Source organism: Muntiacus reevesi, chromosome 12 (genome assembly GCF_963930625.1).
Source record: "Muntiacus reevesi chromosome 12, mMunRee1.1, whole genome shotgun sequence".
NCBI lineage: Eukaryota > Metazoa > Chordata > Mammalia > Artiodactyla > Cervidae > Muntiacus > Muntiacus reevesi.
Window position 1 is genome coordinate 15,251,540 of NC_089260.1, and position 19,680 is coordinate 15,271,219.

The 19,680-nt window shown below is 38.9% G+C and overlaps 1 protein-coding gene across 2 annotated transcripts in view; it reads right to left on the minus strand.

Moving 5' to 3' along the window:
• Positions 1-1,542: 1,542 nt before the first annotated feature.
• The window catches only part of STK3 (serine/threonine kinase 3), a 288,786-nt gene continuing 270,648 nt past the window's right edge, over positions 1,543-19,680 (minus strand). For both annotated transcript variants that reach the window (XM_065903272.1, XM_065903271.1), the window contains one exon: positions 1,543-2,919. In XM_065903272.1, the coding sequence (XP_065759344.1) occupies positions 2,761-2,919 (159 nt within the window). In that variant the 3' untranslated portion in view covers positions 1,543-2,760. The remainder of the gene's footprint in view (positions 2,920-19,680) is intronic.

Consider the following 19,680-nt stretch of genomic DNA (forward strand, 5'->3'; position numbering starts at 1 on the left):
CATAAATTTGGGCTTCTCAGGTGGCTTAGATGATAAAGAATCGGCCAGTCATGCAGGAGACCTGGGTTTGATCTCTGGGTCAGGAAGATCCTCTAGAGAAGGAAACAGTAACCCACTTTAGTATTCTTGCCTGGAGAATTCCATGGACAGAGGAGCCTGGTGGGTACAGTCCACACAGTCCATGGGGTCGCAAAGAGTCAGACACAACTGAGCGACTAACATACATATATTGAGAAAGACAAATATAACAACATATAAATATATATATATAAATAACATATATATAAAGAACAAATAATTCATATATAAATAACATACACATTTAAAAAGACAAATATACATATATAAAGACAAATGTAAAGTCTAGTCACATAAAAATTATGATTGAAACATGGGATATCTATGATTAAGAGGAAGATTCTTGTTGAGACTTTATTAGTAAGAGTAGTTAACAGGCCTTGTTGAATGAATTTGCATAAATTTTCTAGTTTAGTAAATAGGAGATAAATCATCTTCATAGGTTTCTTTTCATTTCATGTAGGTGGTTTTACTTGGCTGATAACAAATCAGTCAGTGGATTCCATCACATTAGGTGAGGTATTCAGCAGTTTACTGAAAGAAAAACAAAGAAAAAAAAGGGCGGGGTGTTTGAGTTGATTGACTCATCTGACTGACCCTGAAGCTGACAGCGGAAGTCACAAACTCAGTCTTCATTTGTTGTTATTCAGTCACTCAGTCGTGTCCCACTCTTTGTGACCCCATGAACTGCAGAACGTCAGGCTTCCTTGTCCTTCACTACCTCCCAGAGTTTGCTCAAACTCATGTCCAGTGAGTTGGTGATGCCATCCAACCATCTCCTATTTTGTGGCCCCCTTTCTCTTCCTGCCTTCAATCTTTCCCAGCATCAGGGTCTTTTCCAATGAGTCAGCTCTTCGTATCAGGTGGCCCAAAGCACTGGAGCTTCAGCTTCAGCATCAATCTTTCCAATGACTATTTAGAACTGATTTCCTGATTGACTGGTGTGATCTCCTTGCTGTCCAAGGGACTCAAGTTTTCTCCAGCACCATTTTTAATAACCTTTATAAAATCTTCAATATTTACCATGTTTTAACAATATCATAACCTGTATCCAATGAGACAATTTGCTGTTTGTAAGGACTCAACAGGGCAAAGACAAATGTTACTCCAGGTATTACCTGAGGTGCAAAGGTCATTTTAAAAAGGAGTAGAAGTTTCCAGAGATGACACAACTTCTGTTGCTGCTGGCTGGAGCCACTGTATGACTCACCAGCACTCCTTCCCTTGCTGTGGTGACCACCAACGTTGCAGACGGCGGAGGCTGTCAGCGTGGTCCCTGGCAATGAAGGTCAGGAGCAGGGCACGTGGGTGACAGGTGATCTAGGTTATATTAAACCCTTGAAGGTTTAGGGTTGTTATCACTAAATAGTCTAGCCTGTACTGTCCTGACTAACATACCTTCCTTGCCTAGAAAAGACAGAATCTAGGTCATGAGTTTTAAAAAAAGATAGAGCTGAAATGTGCGGGTGGCACAGTAAATTTATTTGTCTTTATGATTTACACATAGTAATTAAACACACAAAAGAACAAACGCTGTCAAGATGGCCATATGTAGTTTAGGAAATGACTGGTCCCGGTTCAATCATGCAAATGTTCATTCAGCTTAGAAATGAGTTTCTTTTTAATGGTTTTAATCTTTTTTTCCCCCAGTCCCCAAGGCTTGCACAGATCAGTACAAACATTTCTGCTACTTTGTTATCATCAGGCACATGATGTTTACCAATTCCCAGCAAATAAGTGAAATCAACAAAAAAGTCTGGGGACAACTGAGCATTTTCACAGAAATAAATGTGATGAGCTTATTACAATTTGATACAGTTTAGCTCTCAGACCTACCCATGAAGCATGAAACAATATTAAGAATTACATTTGTCTTAAGGATTTATTTCTTTTAAAATATTCACCATACATTTTTGTGCAAGGGTTCCATTGATTTCTTTGGTTTTAAACATTATAGCTCTGTATGACCTAAATATATATAATCCTATTTGTACCAAACATCAGAAATAAAAAAATTAAAATTTCAGAAGGTAAAAATGGAATTATTGCTTCAGTATAAAAAATTGCCTGGCCCATTTATGTACTATTGCTATTATTGCTTTGCTTCTATTGGAAAACTATCCTGGAAATCAAGGAATGTACCCCGTAGCTCCTGGCTTACAGTATAATTTGGTTGTACACTGTCATCTATTAATATGTCCCGACCTTCACCAAAGCTATCCTGATTTTGCCCTTAAAAAACAAAACAAAGTGAAATAGCATAAATAAATAAGTTTACCTAGAGGGATACAATAAATAGGCTATTAGAAAAGAATAAAGAATACTGTAACATAAAGCCCTTCGGTGCTGTACAATTAAACAATAGCTTTGGATTTTCAAGGTTTCTAAACACAGCCTTCGTTTTACAACACAGTTTTAGTGCTGGTATGTAGCTGACAGATACAGAGAAGAATGTACTTCTGCTGTTTTCATCATCTAAAAATGAAAACACAGTGGAAACCGTATTAAGTTCTGTCTTCTGGGAATTTACCTGGGTTTGTACCATCATCAGTTTTTGGCTGCTGCCTGGCTGTAGAGCACAAATCTTAGAGATTAAAAAAAAAAATCATAATATTTCTTCAATTCTTAGTGGTTTCTTGGTCTCCAGAATAGTCATAGAAACAAACAGAAAGGAAATTAGACTCAGAAGTTTTGCTGTCTTCTTTTCTTTGCATCCATTGCATCCAGAATGGGCTGCCTTTTCGCAGTGTATCTTTGACGAAGCTCTTCTATTTCTCGTTCCATCATGGGGTCCAGTGCTTTTAACCGCATCTGTAGTTCTTCTAAACTGAGATTTTTTAACTAGATATAGAAAAAAAAAGAAGACGACATTAAAATAGTAAAATTATCTATAATAGGTTAAAGTCTAATGAGTTTTAGCAGGAATATTCCGACTCTTTACATCATCTTTGAAATATGGCTCAACAATTAAAAGAGGAAGTCCTTCCCTGAAGAACCGAGAAGGCACATCTTGCAGGAACCTCAAGTAATTTGCAACAAAACAATAAAAAAAAACCTCTCCTTTTAGGAAAAAACAAATGAGAAAAATAAGTTAATAAAATCTATCTGGGTTAAAAAAAGGCAGAAATACAAATGTACCACTGCCTACAGATAGATTTTCAGGATATGTTCTGGATTGTTGTTGTTGTTGTTCAGTTGTGTCCAACTCTTTGCAGCCCCACGGACTGCAGCACGCCAGGCCTCCCTGTCCCTCACAACCTCCCGAAGTTTGCCGAAGTTCATGTCCATCGCATCGGTGATGCCATCCAGCCATCTCTTCCACTAACACCCTCTTCTCCTTCACTCTAATCTCTCACATCCTTGCCAGCCATGGAGAGCTATGGATAATCATGAACACTTGCAGAGATCACCCAAGAATGTGACAGGATTGAATACAGGGTTAAATTAACTGTTCTAGTCTGCATTTTATCAAATGCTTAAATTTTAAGTACTTGGCTGATCAGAAAATCAAATTATCTAGAATACTTTAACCCCAAATTGGTTACTTTATAAGCCAGGCAAGAAAACACTCTCATTACTTTGTCACATACCAATTTTAACCAAAAATAGCATTTTTCAGCTTGATCCTCCACCTTACTCATCATACCTGGCCCTAAGTGACTCTTGGTTCCAAAAGTCAAATTCATTCTCAACTGAAAAAGATCTGTCACCGCTGAGGATACTGAAAAGAATGAGTCACAGACTCTGAGGAAATGCAAAGGAGGAGCTCCAAAAATATAAGGATGATAGTGTTACGGGAAAGAATGCATTGGTTCCCAGGATGATGACTCTGAAGGTGATTACCACTTGCTCTGGTTTGTATAAGCAGTGCTTGTATATACCTAAAATATGCCCTGTTATTTCTTAGTCAAACATCACTAAAACAAAACAAAACAAAAAACCCCTAGCCTATTATATTATACAATTATATATATGTACATATAAAGCACAGTGTTATGTTACATGGGCTTCCTAGGTGCTCAGTGATAAAGCATCTGCCTGCCAACGCAGGGGACATGGGTTCGATCCCTGGGTCGGGAAAATCCTCTGGGGAAAGAAGTGGCCATCCACCCCAGTATCCTTGACTGGGAAATGCCATGGACAGAGAAGCCTGGTGGGCTACAGTCCATAGGGTTGCAAAAGAGTCAGACAAGACTTAGTGACTAAACAATAATTATATCACATACTTTCTTCACTAATTTTTAAGATAAGTATTAATCTGCTCTATGGTCACTACTGTTTAAATCACTCTGGGGATAAAGAATAAGCTAGTGGGGCATCTTGACACTTCTGTGATGGTGAGATGAACGGCCAATGGAGATCACACATAGCCACGTTTCTCTGGGGAAGATGCTGGGGGCTGTCTACCATAAGATCAGGTTCCACTGTCTCTGTTTTAGCCTATGTTACCTTTGTTATCTTTGAATTTCTATAACATTCAAAATTTAAATATCACCATTCAGTATTTGATTCTGGAGTCATGTACTATTTTCACAATTAATTTTTATGCATGGGTTTCATGTCTATCCCAGATAATCCCCAAATATTTAAACTTTAGACACACATCTTTGTACACACATCTAGAAACTATTAAACTATACTGCTAAATGTAAGGACACAAAGGTGAGGTAAATAGGAATATAGAATAAATGACTCAAAGGAATGGGTTACACTATAATTAGTGTATTAGTGTTATAATTAGTGTTATTTCTAAAACATCATACAAAGCAAACAATTGTTGCATTAAATACCCTATAAATATCTTACACTACCTTACTGGGGAAAATTACCCATAGTTTCTAACTATTTTACTAAAGTAATGGACTGAATTCAGAAGAAAGCTACTTAGAAAACTTTTTTTTGGTAACAGACTTTTATATTATCAACATGTAAAATTTTATATTATCAATATGAAAAACAGATCTGTGATATTGGAGAACCATTAGCTGGCATTGTTAGGGAATTATGTGTTCCACATATGAAAATTCATGGCACATCTAAATCTTAATTAAGTGATAAAACTCTTTCAACCATTTTTAACAGAAAATCCTTTATAAAGTATTTTACAGAATATGCTGCCTTCTAAAACAACCTCTCCTTTTGGTGAATCATCATTATTAATATCTATTACTAATGTATACCATATATTAATTTACCTTCTTCCTTTTGGTTTTATCTTCATTTGAGGGAAAGCTATCAGCTCCTCAGTATGTCTGGTAAGTGGCTCAGATGGTAAAGAATCTGCCTGCAATGTGGGAGACCTGGGTTTGATCTCTGGGTCAGGAAGATCCCCTGGAGAAGGGAATGGCAACCCACTCCAGTATTCTTGCCTGGAGAATCCCATGGACAGAGGAGCCTGGCGGGCTACAGTCCATGGGGTGCAGAGTCGGACGCGACTGAGTGACTCTTGCTTTCACTATCAGGCCCTTTCACTGCCACCCCTGGGTGAATATCCTTCTCTCTCTACTCCAAGTCTTGTTCACCTACTGGGAACCAGAAAAGCAATTAAACAATTCTATCAGGCATCACACTAAATAGGAATAAATAGCTCTGAGTGAAAGCTTGAGGCTATTTTAGGAAAGATAGAGCATGGCTTTAGTGCTGAAGCTTGTTACACATTTTCTGTTGTGTATGTGTGTTTAAAATTTTGGACTTCCCTGGTGGTCCAGTGGTTAAGAATCTGCCTGCCAATGCAGGGAACACAGGTTTGATCCCTGGTCCAGGAAGATCCACAAGCTACGGAGCAATTAAGCCCTTGTGCCACAACCACAGATGCTTGCATGCTCCAGAGCCTGTGCTCCACAAGAGAAGCCAGCGATGAGAAGCCCACGGGCCGTAACTGAAGAGTAGGCCCCACTCGCTGTGACTAGAGGAAGCCCATGTGCGGCAATGAAGACCCAACACAACCCCAAGAAATAAAAAATTAAAAAATTTTTAAAGCCTTAAAAAATTTAATTTCATATTTGTGGCTGTAAAAGGTTGAGATTACAGGAAATCTTTTACATAAAATATATCCATAGTTGGGGCTTCCCTTATGGCTCAGCTGGTAAAGAATCCGCCTGCAAAGCAGGAGACCCTGGTTCAATCCCTGGGTTGAGAAGATCCCCTGGAGAAAGGAAAGGCTACCCACTGTAGTATTCTGGCCTGGAGAAGTCCATGGACTGTATACTCCATGCGGTCACACAGAGTTGGACACGACTGAGGGACTTTCACTTTCACTATACATAGTTATGTTTTCTGGTGGGCCATCAGAGAACTTCAGAACTTTAACTCACTTGTTAAAACATTTATTGATATTTTCTATGGACCCAAGCACTGCAGATGCAAAGATGAACAGAACGCTACCTCCCTTAAGGAGCTTGCAATCTAGCTCATGAGACAGGTCCAGGTACAGCTAACTCATGAATGGAGGGGTACGCTGAGAAGTCGGGAAACAGGATGGGGTAGGGTAACAGCGTATGCAGAAATGTGTAAGGCACACAAGTGCCTGACATCTTTCGAGATGTCAGCTGACTGCTGGGATGTAGGAAGGATCCATGGGAGAAAGGGATCAGAAGATAAAGACAAGAAAGAGGGGAGAGGCTGGATGACTAAGGGCTTTAAATGTGCTGCTACAAAATTTCTGTAGACAAGAAAAGAAATGCTTGATAATTCTGAGCATAATTACTGACATGACTGTATATGAATGAGCTTTAGAAAAATGTCTCCAATAGCAGGCAGAGAAAATGGGTTGCCAGCGGGGTGGGGGAATACGTGCAGGAGTTGTCGTCAACAGGTTACTTCAGCAATCTAGTGACAGGAAGAGGCTTGAACCAGGGAAATGGAAGCAGAGATCGAGGAGAGGAGTTAGAGAGTCTAGAAAATACAACTGATCAGGCTTTCTTTGTTCACTGACAGAGGGAGGAAGGATTAGGGACGATTCTGGCTTAAAGCTGGGGTCATGGGGTAGAGATTGACACCAGTTAATAAGGGGGGGAGAGTTAACGGCATTAAGGTGGAGATATCAGATGTGGATTATAATTTGGGGGTTTCAGACCTCAGGAGAAAGATTCAAGCTGAAGACAAAGACTCAGGGAATCATCAGCATTTAGTTTGTAATGAGGCTCTCAACGAGGATAAGATTATCCAGGAAAAGAAGATTTTTCTCTCTGTTCCTAAGATCCATGATATCCAACAGAAAACGACCCACAAATCTTATTAACACTGTGGTCAGAGGCTTTTCTTATCTTCTTAACAGAACAGAAACATATATATATATATATGTCTCCATTCATCTAGCCATATATTCCTAAATAACTCTAGATTATGGTGTCATCTAGACCCCAGAAATTGTGAGGTTAACTGGTAAAAATGTTTACTTCTTATACAAATAGGTATGACTTACAGACATGAACTTCTGGTTGAATTTTGACTTCTGATTCAGCCCTAATAACATATATTTAGCACTCTGTGTTTCTGTAGCCCTCAAGCCTCCACAGGCTTAAAAATGGTTTGGGGTGGGAAACATGGCAGAAACAGCTTTTCAGTCTCTTAGAAAATAGTATGCTCAATTCCTTGGTAGTAAAAAGATCACAAGGCAGATTAAACATTTAGAGAGACTCATAATGATAAAAATTACCCTGTAAAATCATACAATCCACTATCACCCTTTAAAAATGCTAATCCAAATTAAAACAATTTGGGGAGGGGTAGTAAATGTGAAGAGTTGACTCATTGGAAAAGACCCTGATGCTGGGAGGGATTGGGGGCAGGAGGAGAAGGGGACAACAGAGGATGAGATGGCTGGAAGGCATCACTGACTCAATGGAGATGAGTTTGAGTAAACTCTGGGAGTCTGTGATGGACAGGGAGGCCTGGCGTGCTGCGATTCATGGGGTCGCAAAGAGTCGGACACGACTGAGTGACTGAACTGAATACAGATAGAATCAGAAGAAAATGCTGAGCTTCCTGAACTAATATCAATGTTACTGTGATGAAAGTTTCCTTCACTAAAATCAAGTCTCTGAGAAGATGGAAATCACTTCAGAATTATGTTTATGGATTAACAGATCTTGTGGTAAATTAACTTGAATTTACATTTTTTTATATAGGAAAGAAATGTTACTTATGAACCATCTTTCTACATGAAATACAAAGTAGCTGTATTACCATAATCACATGCCAGCTGACTAACTCCAGAATAAATGTAGAGTAAACAGTGTTGGGAGCATCAAGTCTTTGTTCTATGTCTGGGTTTAGAATTTGGTAAGTCAAGTCAAATAAAAGAATTTTAGAATATGTATACATTGTGGGCTTTACTATATACGAAAAACATACAAAAATGAGTATCTGGAAATGACTTTTACATGTTTTAGGCTAATTTTATTAAACAAAATTTAGTTTTTAACTTAAAATGATAAAATAGAAATTGCATAACTAGCAATGATGCTTAAATCTTCAGGCCTTAACACAATGGAAGAATATATTGCAGCTTGACGATCTTTACAAACACTGGACACATGTCTTGGTTAAGTGACTGAATAGGCTGCCATGCAGCCAGAAGGAAAACCTGAAGGTAGAGAGTGAGCCCACAGCTGCTTCAAAAACACAGTCACAGAAACGTCTATGCGTTTTGGAACGGTACTGTTTCATTATCTGAGACATTTTTTTTCCCTATATTATAATTCACATTCCCTATTCTGCTCTTCTTGGCCATTTGAAATGACAAATATCAGGGGGCAAGACGTACTAAGAGCAGAGAATAAACTCAGTTTCCATAAAAGGGTTTAAACAGAGACTGGGTATATTGAATCATATGGGCCTGAAAGAAATACATTTTGAGATCTGGGATTATTAAAAGTTATTGCATATGACTAAATCATTTATTTAGCAGAAAACACAGAGCCAGGTTTAGTTAAGCCTCACAGAATCTCACACTAAGAGAACCTTAGAGATGATCTACTCTAACTTCCTTATTTTAGGGGAGGAAATGAGAGCTAGCCTGCTCAGAGTTACACTCCTGGTTAGTAACAGAGACATACCCAACTCTTAGGTCAAAGCTGCTCTGTTTTGTTTTTTTTATTATACCAAGCCTGATATTCTTAATCTAGCACAGCCAGAGAGTTCAAAATGTTATGTCACTTCAGAATGGGGGTGTGATACTGAGAAACTTCTAGGGTCTTCAACCTGAACTAAAAGGAAAAATGGTTTTTAAATATTCAGCTATAAAGGCCACACTGAGCAGAAAATGCCACATTTGACATTTCTACAAAGCCGTCTCTTAAAATGGAATAAACTGCAGAAGTTCAGCAAAAGAGGAAATGGCTCTCTTCTTAAAGGTTCAGGCTGGTAAACTAGGATCTCCCAGCTCTTACAGAAAGTTTAGGTGACAAACTCTTAAGAAAAACCCAAAACTTTCAAAGAATATTAATTAGATAGTTGAGTGGGTGGATACTTGTATATAATGGAAAAGTCAAAACTACTTTTCAATAGGAGTAACATTTTGTTTGAAAATAGTATCGCTTGGTACATGAGTGACAGCTTGAATAAGCAGCTCATTTTGTTACTGATAGTCCTAGATTATCACATTTTAATCCAAGAGGTAAGAAGATTACAGCTCAATATACTAAAATATTTTTTCACTATGCTTTTAAAAAAAAATCCAGGACAGGTATGCAGATTAATAACTCACCAGCTCTTACATAAAACAGCATAAATAACTCAGTGATGTAAGAAGGCAGCAAACAAAATTAAATCAATCCACAGATAATTCTGACAGCTCAAGCTTTTAATAAGAATCATTTCTGAACTCTATGAGAAGTACTGAAAAGCTGCTAATTATTATTGATCAGGAAGAACTGCCAATAAAATTAGAACTTTCAAGTTTATGTATCCAGTCTGCTATAAAAATGCTATTTTGTTTTGTCAAAAATAGTCCTAGTTACATGAGGGGTTTTTTTTTAAGTCTTAATTTCAAAAAATAGCAGAAACAGGATCATGCAAGTTTTAAAGTGCTTAGGTGTGGTAACATTTCAATACTTAATGGGTCTATGAGTTGCTGGTATAATCAATCAACTCAGAGACCATCACAATGAAGCAAATGGTCTTACGTGTAAATGTTAACACCGTCAAAGACTCGATCAAAAAAACTTTGTCTAAGGTTGGCTGTGTTTACTGGGAAAACACACTCTTCCTAGCAACTGTTTAAATAAATCTCACAGATGCTACAGACCTTATTAGTGGCCTGTGATTAAAAAAATATGGATTGCTAATACTGTATCCTGACTCATCTATTTTCCCATCTGCTAGCAATTCTAACAACACGAACTATCAACAGAACGGCTAACAACAATAATTTTCTATGGCAATTTTGATGCTGAATCGCCTATAGCATTTTGCAGGATTTACCGCTGCACGCCTCAAACTGTTTTGAATTGTCTGTGGCCTGGAGCAACATATTCCGTCCCCCCCACCCCCGATATTCCATTTTAGTTCAAATTTTTACTGTGTTGAACAGAATCTGGTTTAGTTTTATACAACAGTATTCATGGAGGCCGCCACATCATTTCACTAACAATGAGAGTAGGAGACACACCAAAGTACTAGCAGAAATCCAGTCAGGACCACTGATTAAGTTTAGACACCTGTGCACAGCTAAGGGGCTTTCTGCTAAGCAACAGGGATGATGGGTAGCACTTAAAAAAAAGGTTAAGATGTTAACATATTAAGGAATTTCCTGATTTAATTTCTGGCACTGAGAAGAAAACAATAAACGAGCTCTCAAGTCAATACAAAATTCTACGAAGCTTTCTTAAAAGCTTCATAGTACATACATATTTAAAACATGTATTTACAAGCTAATGAAAAAAGTGATAACTTCAGACTTGACACCTTATGGAAGAGAGGCTGAATTACTCACCGTATACGTTTTTAAAAATCTACATTAAATCTATCAGCAGAGCTTTCTTCAGACAGACAATCTCTACCTATCTGGATGGATGATTGTACATATAACTCTGTTTGGGGCTGAGTGGCCCCGTCTATAGCTGAATGACTACAAGAATTCCGGGATTATAACTGGAAATTGAATTAAGCGTCTGTTTGACCTCGGAGCATCTAGAGTAACTGTAAGACATTTAGATCTTTTCATTCCTGAAGAAAAGGGAGAGCATCCCTTCTTGTGGCTGTCAGTGGAGGACAGAGGGAAAGTGCCAATTACTGATCACTTACCAGGGGTCAGACGCCATCCTGGGTCCCTGGCAGTAAGTCATTTAATCCTAACAGTCACTTTACAGGGTAGCTATTACCAGTTCTGTTTTAGAGGTGAGGACACTCAGAGACCCAGGGACTCACCCCAGGTCACACGGCTACCGGAGTTTATCCATGCACTCAAGGACAACATCAAATCCACCCATGTAAGTTTGAAGTGGAGCCTAGTGAGAACAATTTCTTAGGCCTCCCAAGAACTACAAAAGCACGTCAAAGGCCAATTATCAAAAGATTTTTTTAAAACAGATTGTTTATAGATTAAAAACAGGGAAACATTTATAATCCCACCTTTCCCCTCTAGATTGCACCTAGAGGAATATTTTACTTTCAAGATATTAATGTATTTTTGAGGCTTCCCAGGTGACGCAGTGGTAAAGAATCCACCCGCCAATGCAGAAGATGTAAGAGATATAGGTTCAATCCCTAGGTTGGGAAGATCCCCTGGAGGAGGAAATAGCAACCCACTCCAGTGTTCTTGCCTGGAAAATTCCACGAACAAGAGCCTGGCAGGCTACAGTCCATGGAGTCAAAAAGAGTCGGACACGACTGAGCGCACACACAATGTATGTTAGCTATAACTGGCTTTATGAAATAAGCACGTATATGTTTTTGAAGGATTTTTCTACTTACAGCTCTCTAGAAATATAAACACATTTCTACATAGCCCTCTGGGATAGATGCCACAATTTAATCAATAAAGAGATACGCCGTGACAAAACTAACATGACCTGTCCCCTTGACATAGAAGCAAGATAGCCGGCATCCATTCAGACTGTCCCATAGTTGGTCTGACATGGTTTCTGGCTTGGGTCCGGCAGCGAGCTACAAACTGATGGACATTACTATGGCTATTTTCTACAGAAATCTGAGCCACCCATACAAAAAAAAGAACCATGAAATTTCAGTTGTATTCCTCAATGGCAACTGAACACCCATTCCTTTTATGCCTTTCAATTTCTAGTAAGCAGTTTTGTCTGCTAAAAATACCAGGAAAAACTTAATTCATGCATAACTCTGCTATACTGTAAGAAGCTCAAAAATTCTAGGCCCAGAACAAAAAATTATGAGTAACTCGAAACCAACCACTAATTAAATCTTTCCAGATCTACTAAGGGGCAGATGAAAAAGCTCTATTAACTCTGATTCCTTATATCTGTGTTTTTGATGAACACTTTGAACAGTTTTTAAAGCACCAACAAAGTCATACATGAGGGATTAACCAATTATGTGATTAACTTTCTTTATATACTATGCAACTAGTTTCTTTAAAAATTATATGACTAAGTTATGGATGATCACAAACATTAAAAAAAAAACATAACTACTTAAAATGTATCTGTAACCAGCTTACTGGGCAAATCTTTGTGTGAACAACTGTATAAACAAATAGTTTCACTTCCTCAATCACACTTCTTCAACTATGCTATGCCAAATTTCCCTGACACATCCCTCAAGGAGTCTTGCACAGATTGCATTGATTTTTGGTCACTTTTTATTATTGAAAGTCCAGTTATAAATCTCAATCTCATACTAAACATGGGCTTCCCAGATGGTGCTAGTGGTGAAGAACCCGCCTGCCAATGCGGGCGACAGGAGACATGGGTTTGATCCCTGGGTCGGGACGATCCCTCCCCCTCAGTCTGGGCTTGCACAGAAAGACCAAGAGATTGTGGGAAGGGATGCTGTCTGCATCCAGAACCTTCTCCCCACCTCTTTTCAATTTCAGGGTCTACTTCCTCTCTGGCTCTGGGAGCTGGGAAAGACAGAAGGACCTTTTGAACTAAATGGTTCCATGTCAGCTGCAGGGAGGTTCCCCTGGTCCTGCTCCGGCTAGACTGATTACTGGGGCTGGATTTCCAGTACGGATTTCCAGTGGGGGGGGATGGTATCACCCTGGTGCTCACCCCTCCTGGAGAGGGGCTGCACTCTGGGTGGGGTATCATCTCCTCCGGCCTGGAGGCCCCCTCAGCAGCAATAATGACTTCTGATCTCTATTTTTAGAACCACAGAGATTGCAGAGCTTCTTTTCTACACTCTCCAGGGCCACCAGGACTACAGAGGGCAGAGGGCCCCTAGTCCCTTCTCTCCTAGAACATTACACAGCGGTCCCAAGTTATCCTGCAGGCCTTGGTTCCACCAACACACGTCTTTGGGGGAGAAGCAGACATCTTCGTTAATACACCCTCCAGACTCCCAGGACCTTGCCTGTCTGCTCTAGTGGTAACCGGTGGGTGTGCAGGGTCAACCAGCTCAGCGAGCAGCTGGCTGGGACACCAGATGCCAGCTCCCTTTACCGCAGGCACACCGATCTCTACGAACGGCAACCCCGAGGCACGCCACGGCCACCTTCAATCTCAGCCAGGAGAGGGCCCCTTCCTTCCCCACCCACTAACCACTAGGCTGTGAACTGCATCAGGACAGGAACTTTGGCAAATAGTTGCATCCCCAGTGTCTAGACAGAGCAGGTACCTGATAGACGTATACTGAATGAACGAAAAATGGCGGGGCTCTTAGTAAACCCTGGAGGGAGGTGTCTGGTCTCAATGGCTGGCAGGCCTCCTTAGAACACATGATAACTTGAGAGTCTGCTGGTTTTGGTTGTGGACAAGACTGCTCATGTGTGGCAACAGGAAAAGTACTTTCAATGCTGTGGTACACATCTGTTCACTCTAAAATATGAAAAAAGTGTGTGTGTGGTATCAAGTAGGCGCACGCACACCTGAAGTAGGGCAGAAAGAGCCATTTGGGAAAATCAGAGACATTATCCAGCATATTTCACTTATTTCACTACAGGATAGGTCCATGCTCCGTTACATGTTTATTCTGCATGTCTGATAATACATTTAATTTTGATCTCAACTCCTTACTGTCTTAGAAAAATGGCTTCTGTCAGAAAGTTCTTCAAAATGATAATAAATACCATAGTTTACTCCTTTGGCAAACATGTACAGAAGTGCTTTGGGAGGGCATAATTCTTACTAATACCACTGAGTGCATACAACCATTTATACAGTTTTCTGCTGCAGTAATATCATAGTACTTAACCTGACCATTTAAATTACGTCTATCTGCAAATCATGAAGATGCAAAATTTACTTTGCCCATCTATAAAAAGGGTTTTAAAATAAAATAGAGGTCAACTGAAAACCACACATCATGAAACGCAGGTTGTAATGCATGGCTTTTTAAAATAGAGAAGCAATACCTACAAATGAACAGGATTCCTAATACTTTAGTTTTAAGGCGTTCAATTTGTAGTTCCTTTAAGACACCACAGAATAAATATCATGGTCTAATACCCACTTATAAAATAACACGAACTCAAAGTGTGGTAAAAAGTTTTTAAAAACTTAAGAGAGCAACAATAAATTTTGAACATAGTTCTTCATCCTTACTTGCCACATGAGTTTTAGAAAATAAAATTTACCAAAAAGGAAACATTTTAACATAATCAACAATTTTAGAATGGCATAATTTGTGACCAAAACAGTATTTTTAATTTCCCAGTAGTAATAGTATTTTAAATTTTAATTGATTAATTTTTAATTTATTTGAATATAAAAATTCAATTAAAAATCCATGAAGAAATTCAGGAGTTTAAAAGGATGAGCAGAAAAAAAAGGATAGGAGGGCACCTATGAAAATGTTAAAATATAAAATCCCTTCCTATTTTAATAACAATCAGTCTTGTGCAAACATAAAGACAAAACCAAGTGAATAAGACTGAAGCTGAAGGCTTCTGCCCTTATTCTTTCATTAATAGTTGTTTTAAAATATGTTCATAGTGCTACTAATTTAAAGTAAGAGAAAATATAAAATGAGACTAAGTGAAAATAAAATTGGCTAATTATTAACTGAAATGCATCTTATGAAGGAGGCCTCAACTAAGTGTAAATGTTTCAAACTTACAACTTTCTGGTTTAGGGAGAAGACAGCAGTGTTTGTGTGTTACATCATCATCTTAGACTGGACAACTAATATGTATAAAACACTGAAAATAAAGATGAGAAAGTAACATGCCAGTGTCATCTGCAAACGAAATAGCTTAGAGTAAAAGTTTACTGCAAACTAAAATTTTCACACTTAGGTGCCTTTAATAAATGAATTTTTCCCAAACGCTTTTTAAAAAAATATGAGAATGCCATCAAATTAGATTTTTAAAAATTGCTTTTATCAACTAGTGGCATCAAAATTTTGTTTAACCCCACCTTGTAAAATGAGTTAAAAGGAGGCACTTTAACATAATCAAGTTAACAAACATTGTTCCCAAATGTTCCCAGAACTTTTCGGCGCTGAGAGGGACAAAGCTGCACCTCCTTCAGAGGCAACGAGACTTCTGACTTGATCTTCCTTGAGCCAAACACCTCTTCCTGAGTGAACTCACAACTAGGGGGACACGGAAACAGAGGCAGAGAGCTGCGACTGAGGGGACTTCATGAAAACAAGATCGTCTCACTTTGCATCTGGTGGAAGCCAAGAGACTGCGGTCACTAGTGGAAACTAGTGGATCAGAGTTTGAGCTCTGGTTCGAATAATATACATTAATGTAATGTAGTTTTGCTAGTAAATCTTTACATCTTATTTTTCAGTATGAAATTTCAGCTCAGTCTTAAAAAACGTCCGATTTTAAAAAGGATAAGAGGAAAAATGCATCTTTAATTAGTGACCAAATAAAAGACATACTGTTGGTTTACCTCCTGTGGAAAAGTTACAAAAAACCTATGGGGCTGTTAAATTCAATGTGCTTGTGAGGAACATTCTATAAGATGTTGTTAGCAAGTGGCTGACATATGTGTTATTCACAACAGCTAATCCACTTGTATCATTACTCTGAATTATTTTGTATTAGCATACAGTATTAGGCAATTCCCAATTCTGAATAAATGATCTAACAGACTTAGTGACTGGCTGCCTGGTACCACCAGATGCCAGAATCCTCCGGAGCACTCTTAAGACAAAAATACTGAGAGTGAAATTTCCTTTTCCTTATTAGATTTAGAGTAGAGGTGCAATACCAGAAAGTCTGAAATAATTAAAAAAAAAAAAAAAAAACCACAACAAAAAACTTCACTCAAAGGAATCACCCTCAAATGAGCTCAGGTACTAGCCCACACTGCGCTGCCCATTTCTGGATTCCCATGAGATCCAGCCTGTTTTCAATGAGGAACATCCACGTGAACAGACTGCTTCATGCCATGGTCCTCTTAACCAGTGTGGATGGTCCGTAACTGGGAGGCTCACCCTCGGCCCTGCTGCCATCGGTGGGCGTGCCGACTCGCACACCTCTTCGGCTCCTTGGCAGCTGTGAGAATCAGGCCTGGCCTGAGCCTTGCTGTCCCGGCCCAACGGTGCTCACTGCCTCGTCGTGCCCAGACTCACCACCGCCTTTGAAGCAGGCCACGTACATTATGTTGGCCCAACCTGATACTCGAACAGACAGCTGTGCCGAACCACGCTGTCCGAGGAGAGAGGCCTCAAGCATTGAAGCAGCTGCAGATCTTGCCAGTTATCTCCTAATTTTTCAATTACCTGAAACTTTGCTTTTCATTAACCTTTAATGAGCATCATAATGAACTATGCACCTAGTAACAGAGAGGGCAGATTTCCCACCAGGCTGTTTCGAGAGACTGACGGCAGTAGAAGCTTCCCCATCCTGTCAAATCTCTGACTACAAAAAAAAAAGATGCTGTTTATGGATTCTGAAGCACTTAGTGGGGTTTTAACCTTGCAGAGTTACCACAGATTGAATAATTGGTAATTATATTGTAAAACCTCTTAGACCCCATTAAGAAATTAACACATAGAACATCTGAGAGTAGTGGATGTGGAAGCAATGGGATGCAATAAAACGAAATCCTTGTAAATCAACTGATTGCAATGGGTGGGGCTCTTCTGGAAGGAGCACGGTGTAGAGCGAAAAGTCTGACTGACTGCAAGAGTACAAAGGTTTATGGAAGATGGGAACTGGCTTGCAGCTCGATCCCTGATCTGTGAGAAGGAAGGAAGATGAGTCACTACTGCATCAATGGTATTTGGACCCGAGAAAGCAGGATGTCACTGAGCTCCACACTGGTGCGAGGTCCTGAACACCTCGCACGAGGGCAAGGTAAGCGCTCAGGCTCTAGAAGGGGCTGGGTCACTGGCTATCCGGCTCCCTCTAGTGGCCAGACTTGGCACCACACGTTTCTGCCTTGTAAGAGCATAAACCTGCTTTCCTCTTTTTCTTTCTCCTGTTTGAAGTGTGTGTGTGTATGTGTGGGTGGGTGGGTGTATCACTCAGTAGTGTCTAAATTTCAAAACCTTTTTTAGTTGTGGAAGGAATCACCAATACTACTGTTGGTCTATAGGCAGGTGGAAAACTACTTATTATGTATAAACATTTGACATCCCCAAAAGTAAGCTGTATTACAATGATTCAAAGAAAAAACGTTCCTTTGAGTATATATAAAATCCCATGGATGAAGCTACTTAAATGGAAAGATGCAGTCAGTACTTCACTATTTAAAATTTAATTCTTTACAGGTACTTAATTTGGAAGAAATATTCTTTTATATATGGATATGTATTGCTGGAAAGTTCATGTACATAATAGCTAACAAGTTTTTTGAGCACTTAGTACTGGTAGACACTATGCTTAGTGTTATCTCATTTAACAGGTACTAATCCTGTGACACAGTACTATTAATGTCACAATTTTTCAGAGTTTAAATTGTCAGAGGCAGCAAGAGTTTACACTTATGGAAGACATTTAGCCACTAAAAGGTATGATGGGGATTTGAATCCAAGGCAACCTAAATTTGGAGCTGGCGGTTTTAAACATTACACTACATATAGATACATAATTTATCAGCCATTTTAAATCTAGGTTTACATTAGCACAGAGACTTGCAGGTGAACAAAGCTTAGGAACTAAACTGAAATCCTTATGCCAGTCAAGGGCTCATTCCCTACAACATTTATTCATGTATATTTTACAGTTGATGGGGAGTTGGCCACGAGAGCCTGAGATATAATATTTTTCAAACTGTAAAATATTTAAAGATACTTATAATTTACAATGCATGTTTACATTATATTATTATAAGATGAACTTCACAGTAACTCTGTGAAATGGGACAGATAATTCTGTAAATAGGCATTATTCTTACTTTACAGATAAGATTAATAAGATTTAGAGTGATTGGTTAACTTCCCTAGGTAACCTTTCCTCAAAATCTAGGTATCTCAAATGATTGACTATACAACGAATTAGCCTCAGTCTATAATCTTTATCCTGTTACAGAGAAAATAAAAAATGAGAATTTCCACGATAAACCAAAAGAAAATTTTACTTATGCTAGACAATTTAAGTTTCACTTTATTTCTTATTTATCCGCAGTAAGTAATTCAACAGTAATTACTATTGCTGAACTTGCAAAAATCCATGGAAGAAGAAAATAAAAATCAGAAAGTAAAAAACCATAGGGGAAAAAAAAAGAACAGATATGAATCATAAAATCCCCACTGAATTGGGAGCAGAACAGTCCAAAAATTATGAGGTTAAGGTGAATGATTACATAAAGTACTTAGCATTTTAAAATTCTTTAATTTTGTAAAGTGCCTTCAAAAAAATTTGATATTTTTTTTTTCATAACCCCTAAGAGATCACTGGGAGGCATAATAGCGTCTACATGGCAGATCAAGAACATTTCACAGCACAAAAGTACTATGAAAGTAAGCTATTACTTTTGCTGAATAGAAGACAGCTTGTGATTCTAATTACAGGACAAAGCCCCCAATTCTTTCTGAATATAAAGCAGTGCAGTTTAGACACATTCCTGCTCACTCATCTTCCACACCCCCTGTTCTAATGGAAGACACATGCCTCCCTCTGATCCAAGGCCAGACAGCCCTGGAGTGGGCTCAGAAACCTCACTACATGGTTATCTTCCTTCTCTCACGCTCCTTCAAACTCTCTCAGTCTTTAGCACCAAAATCGAATACTTTCTAAATATATCCGATCTTAAACAGACCAAGAAAAACAGACTTGCCTTCAATTTCACCCACCCCTCTCCGCTGTCATAATTTCATCCCTCTTCTCTTAAAAGCCAAACTTCTCAGAAATGTGAAGGAAAGTTTCTACTTTCTAAACTGGGTATCACACTTCAGCTCCCTCCATACTGCTCCTGCCCCCATCAGATTCTCCAAACTGCTCCTGTTCGGTCACCAAAGTCAAGTGAATGCTTTCTACTTTCGGATAATTTGACCCCTCAAGCTGCACTTGATACTTTCTTCACTGCTTCATTCTTATTCTTCAGATCCTAGCATTTAACAGGT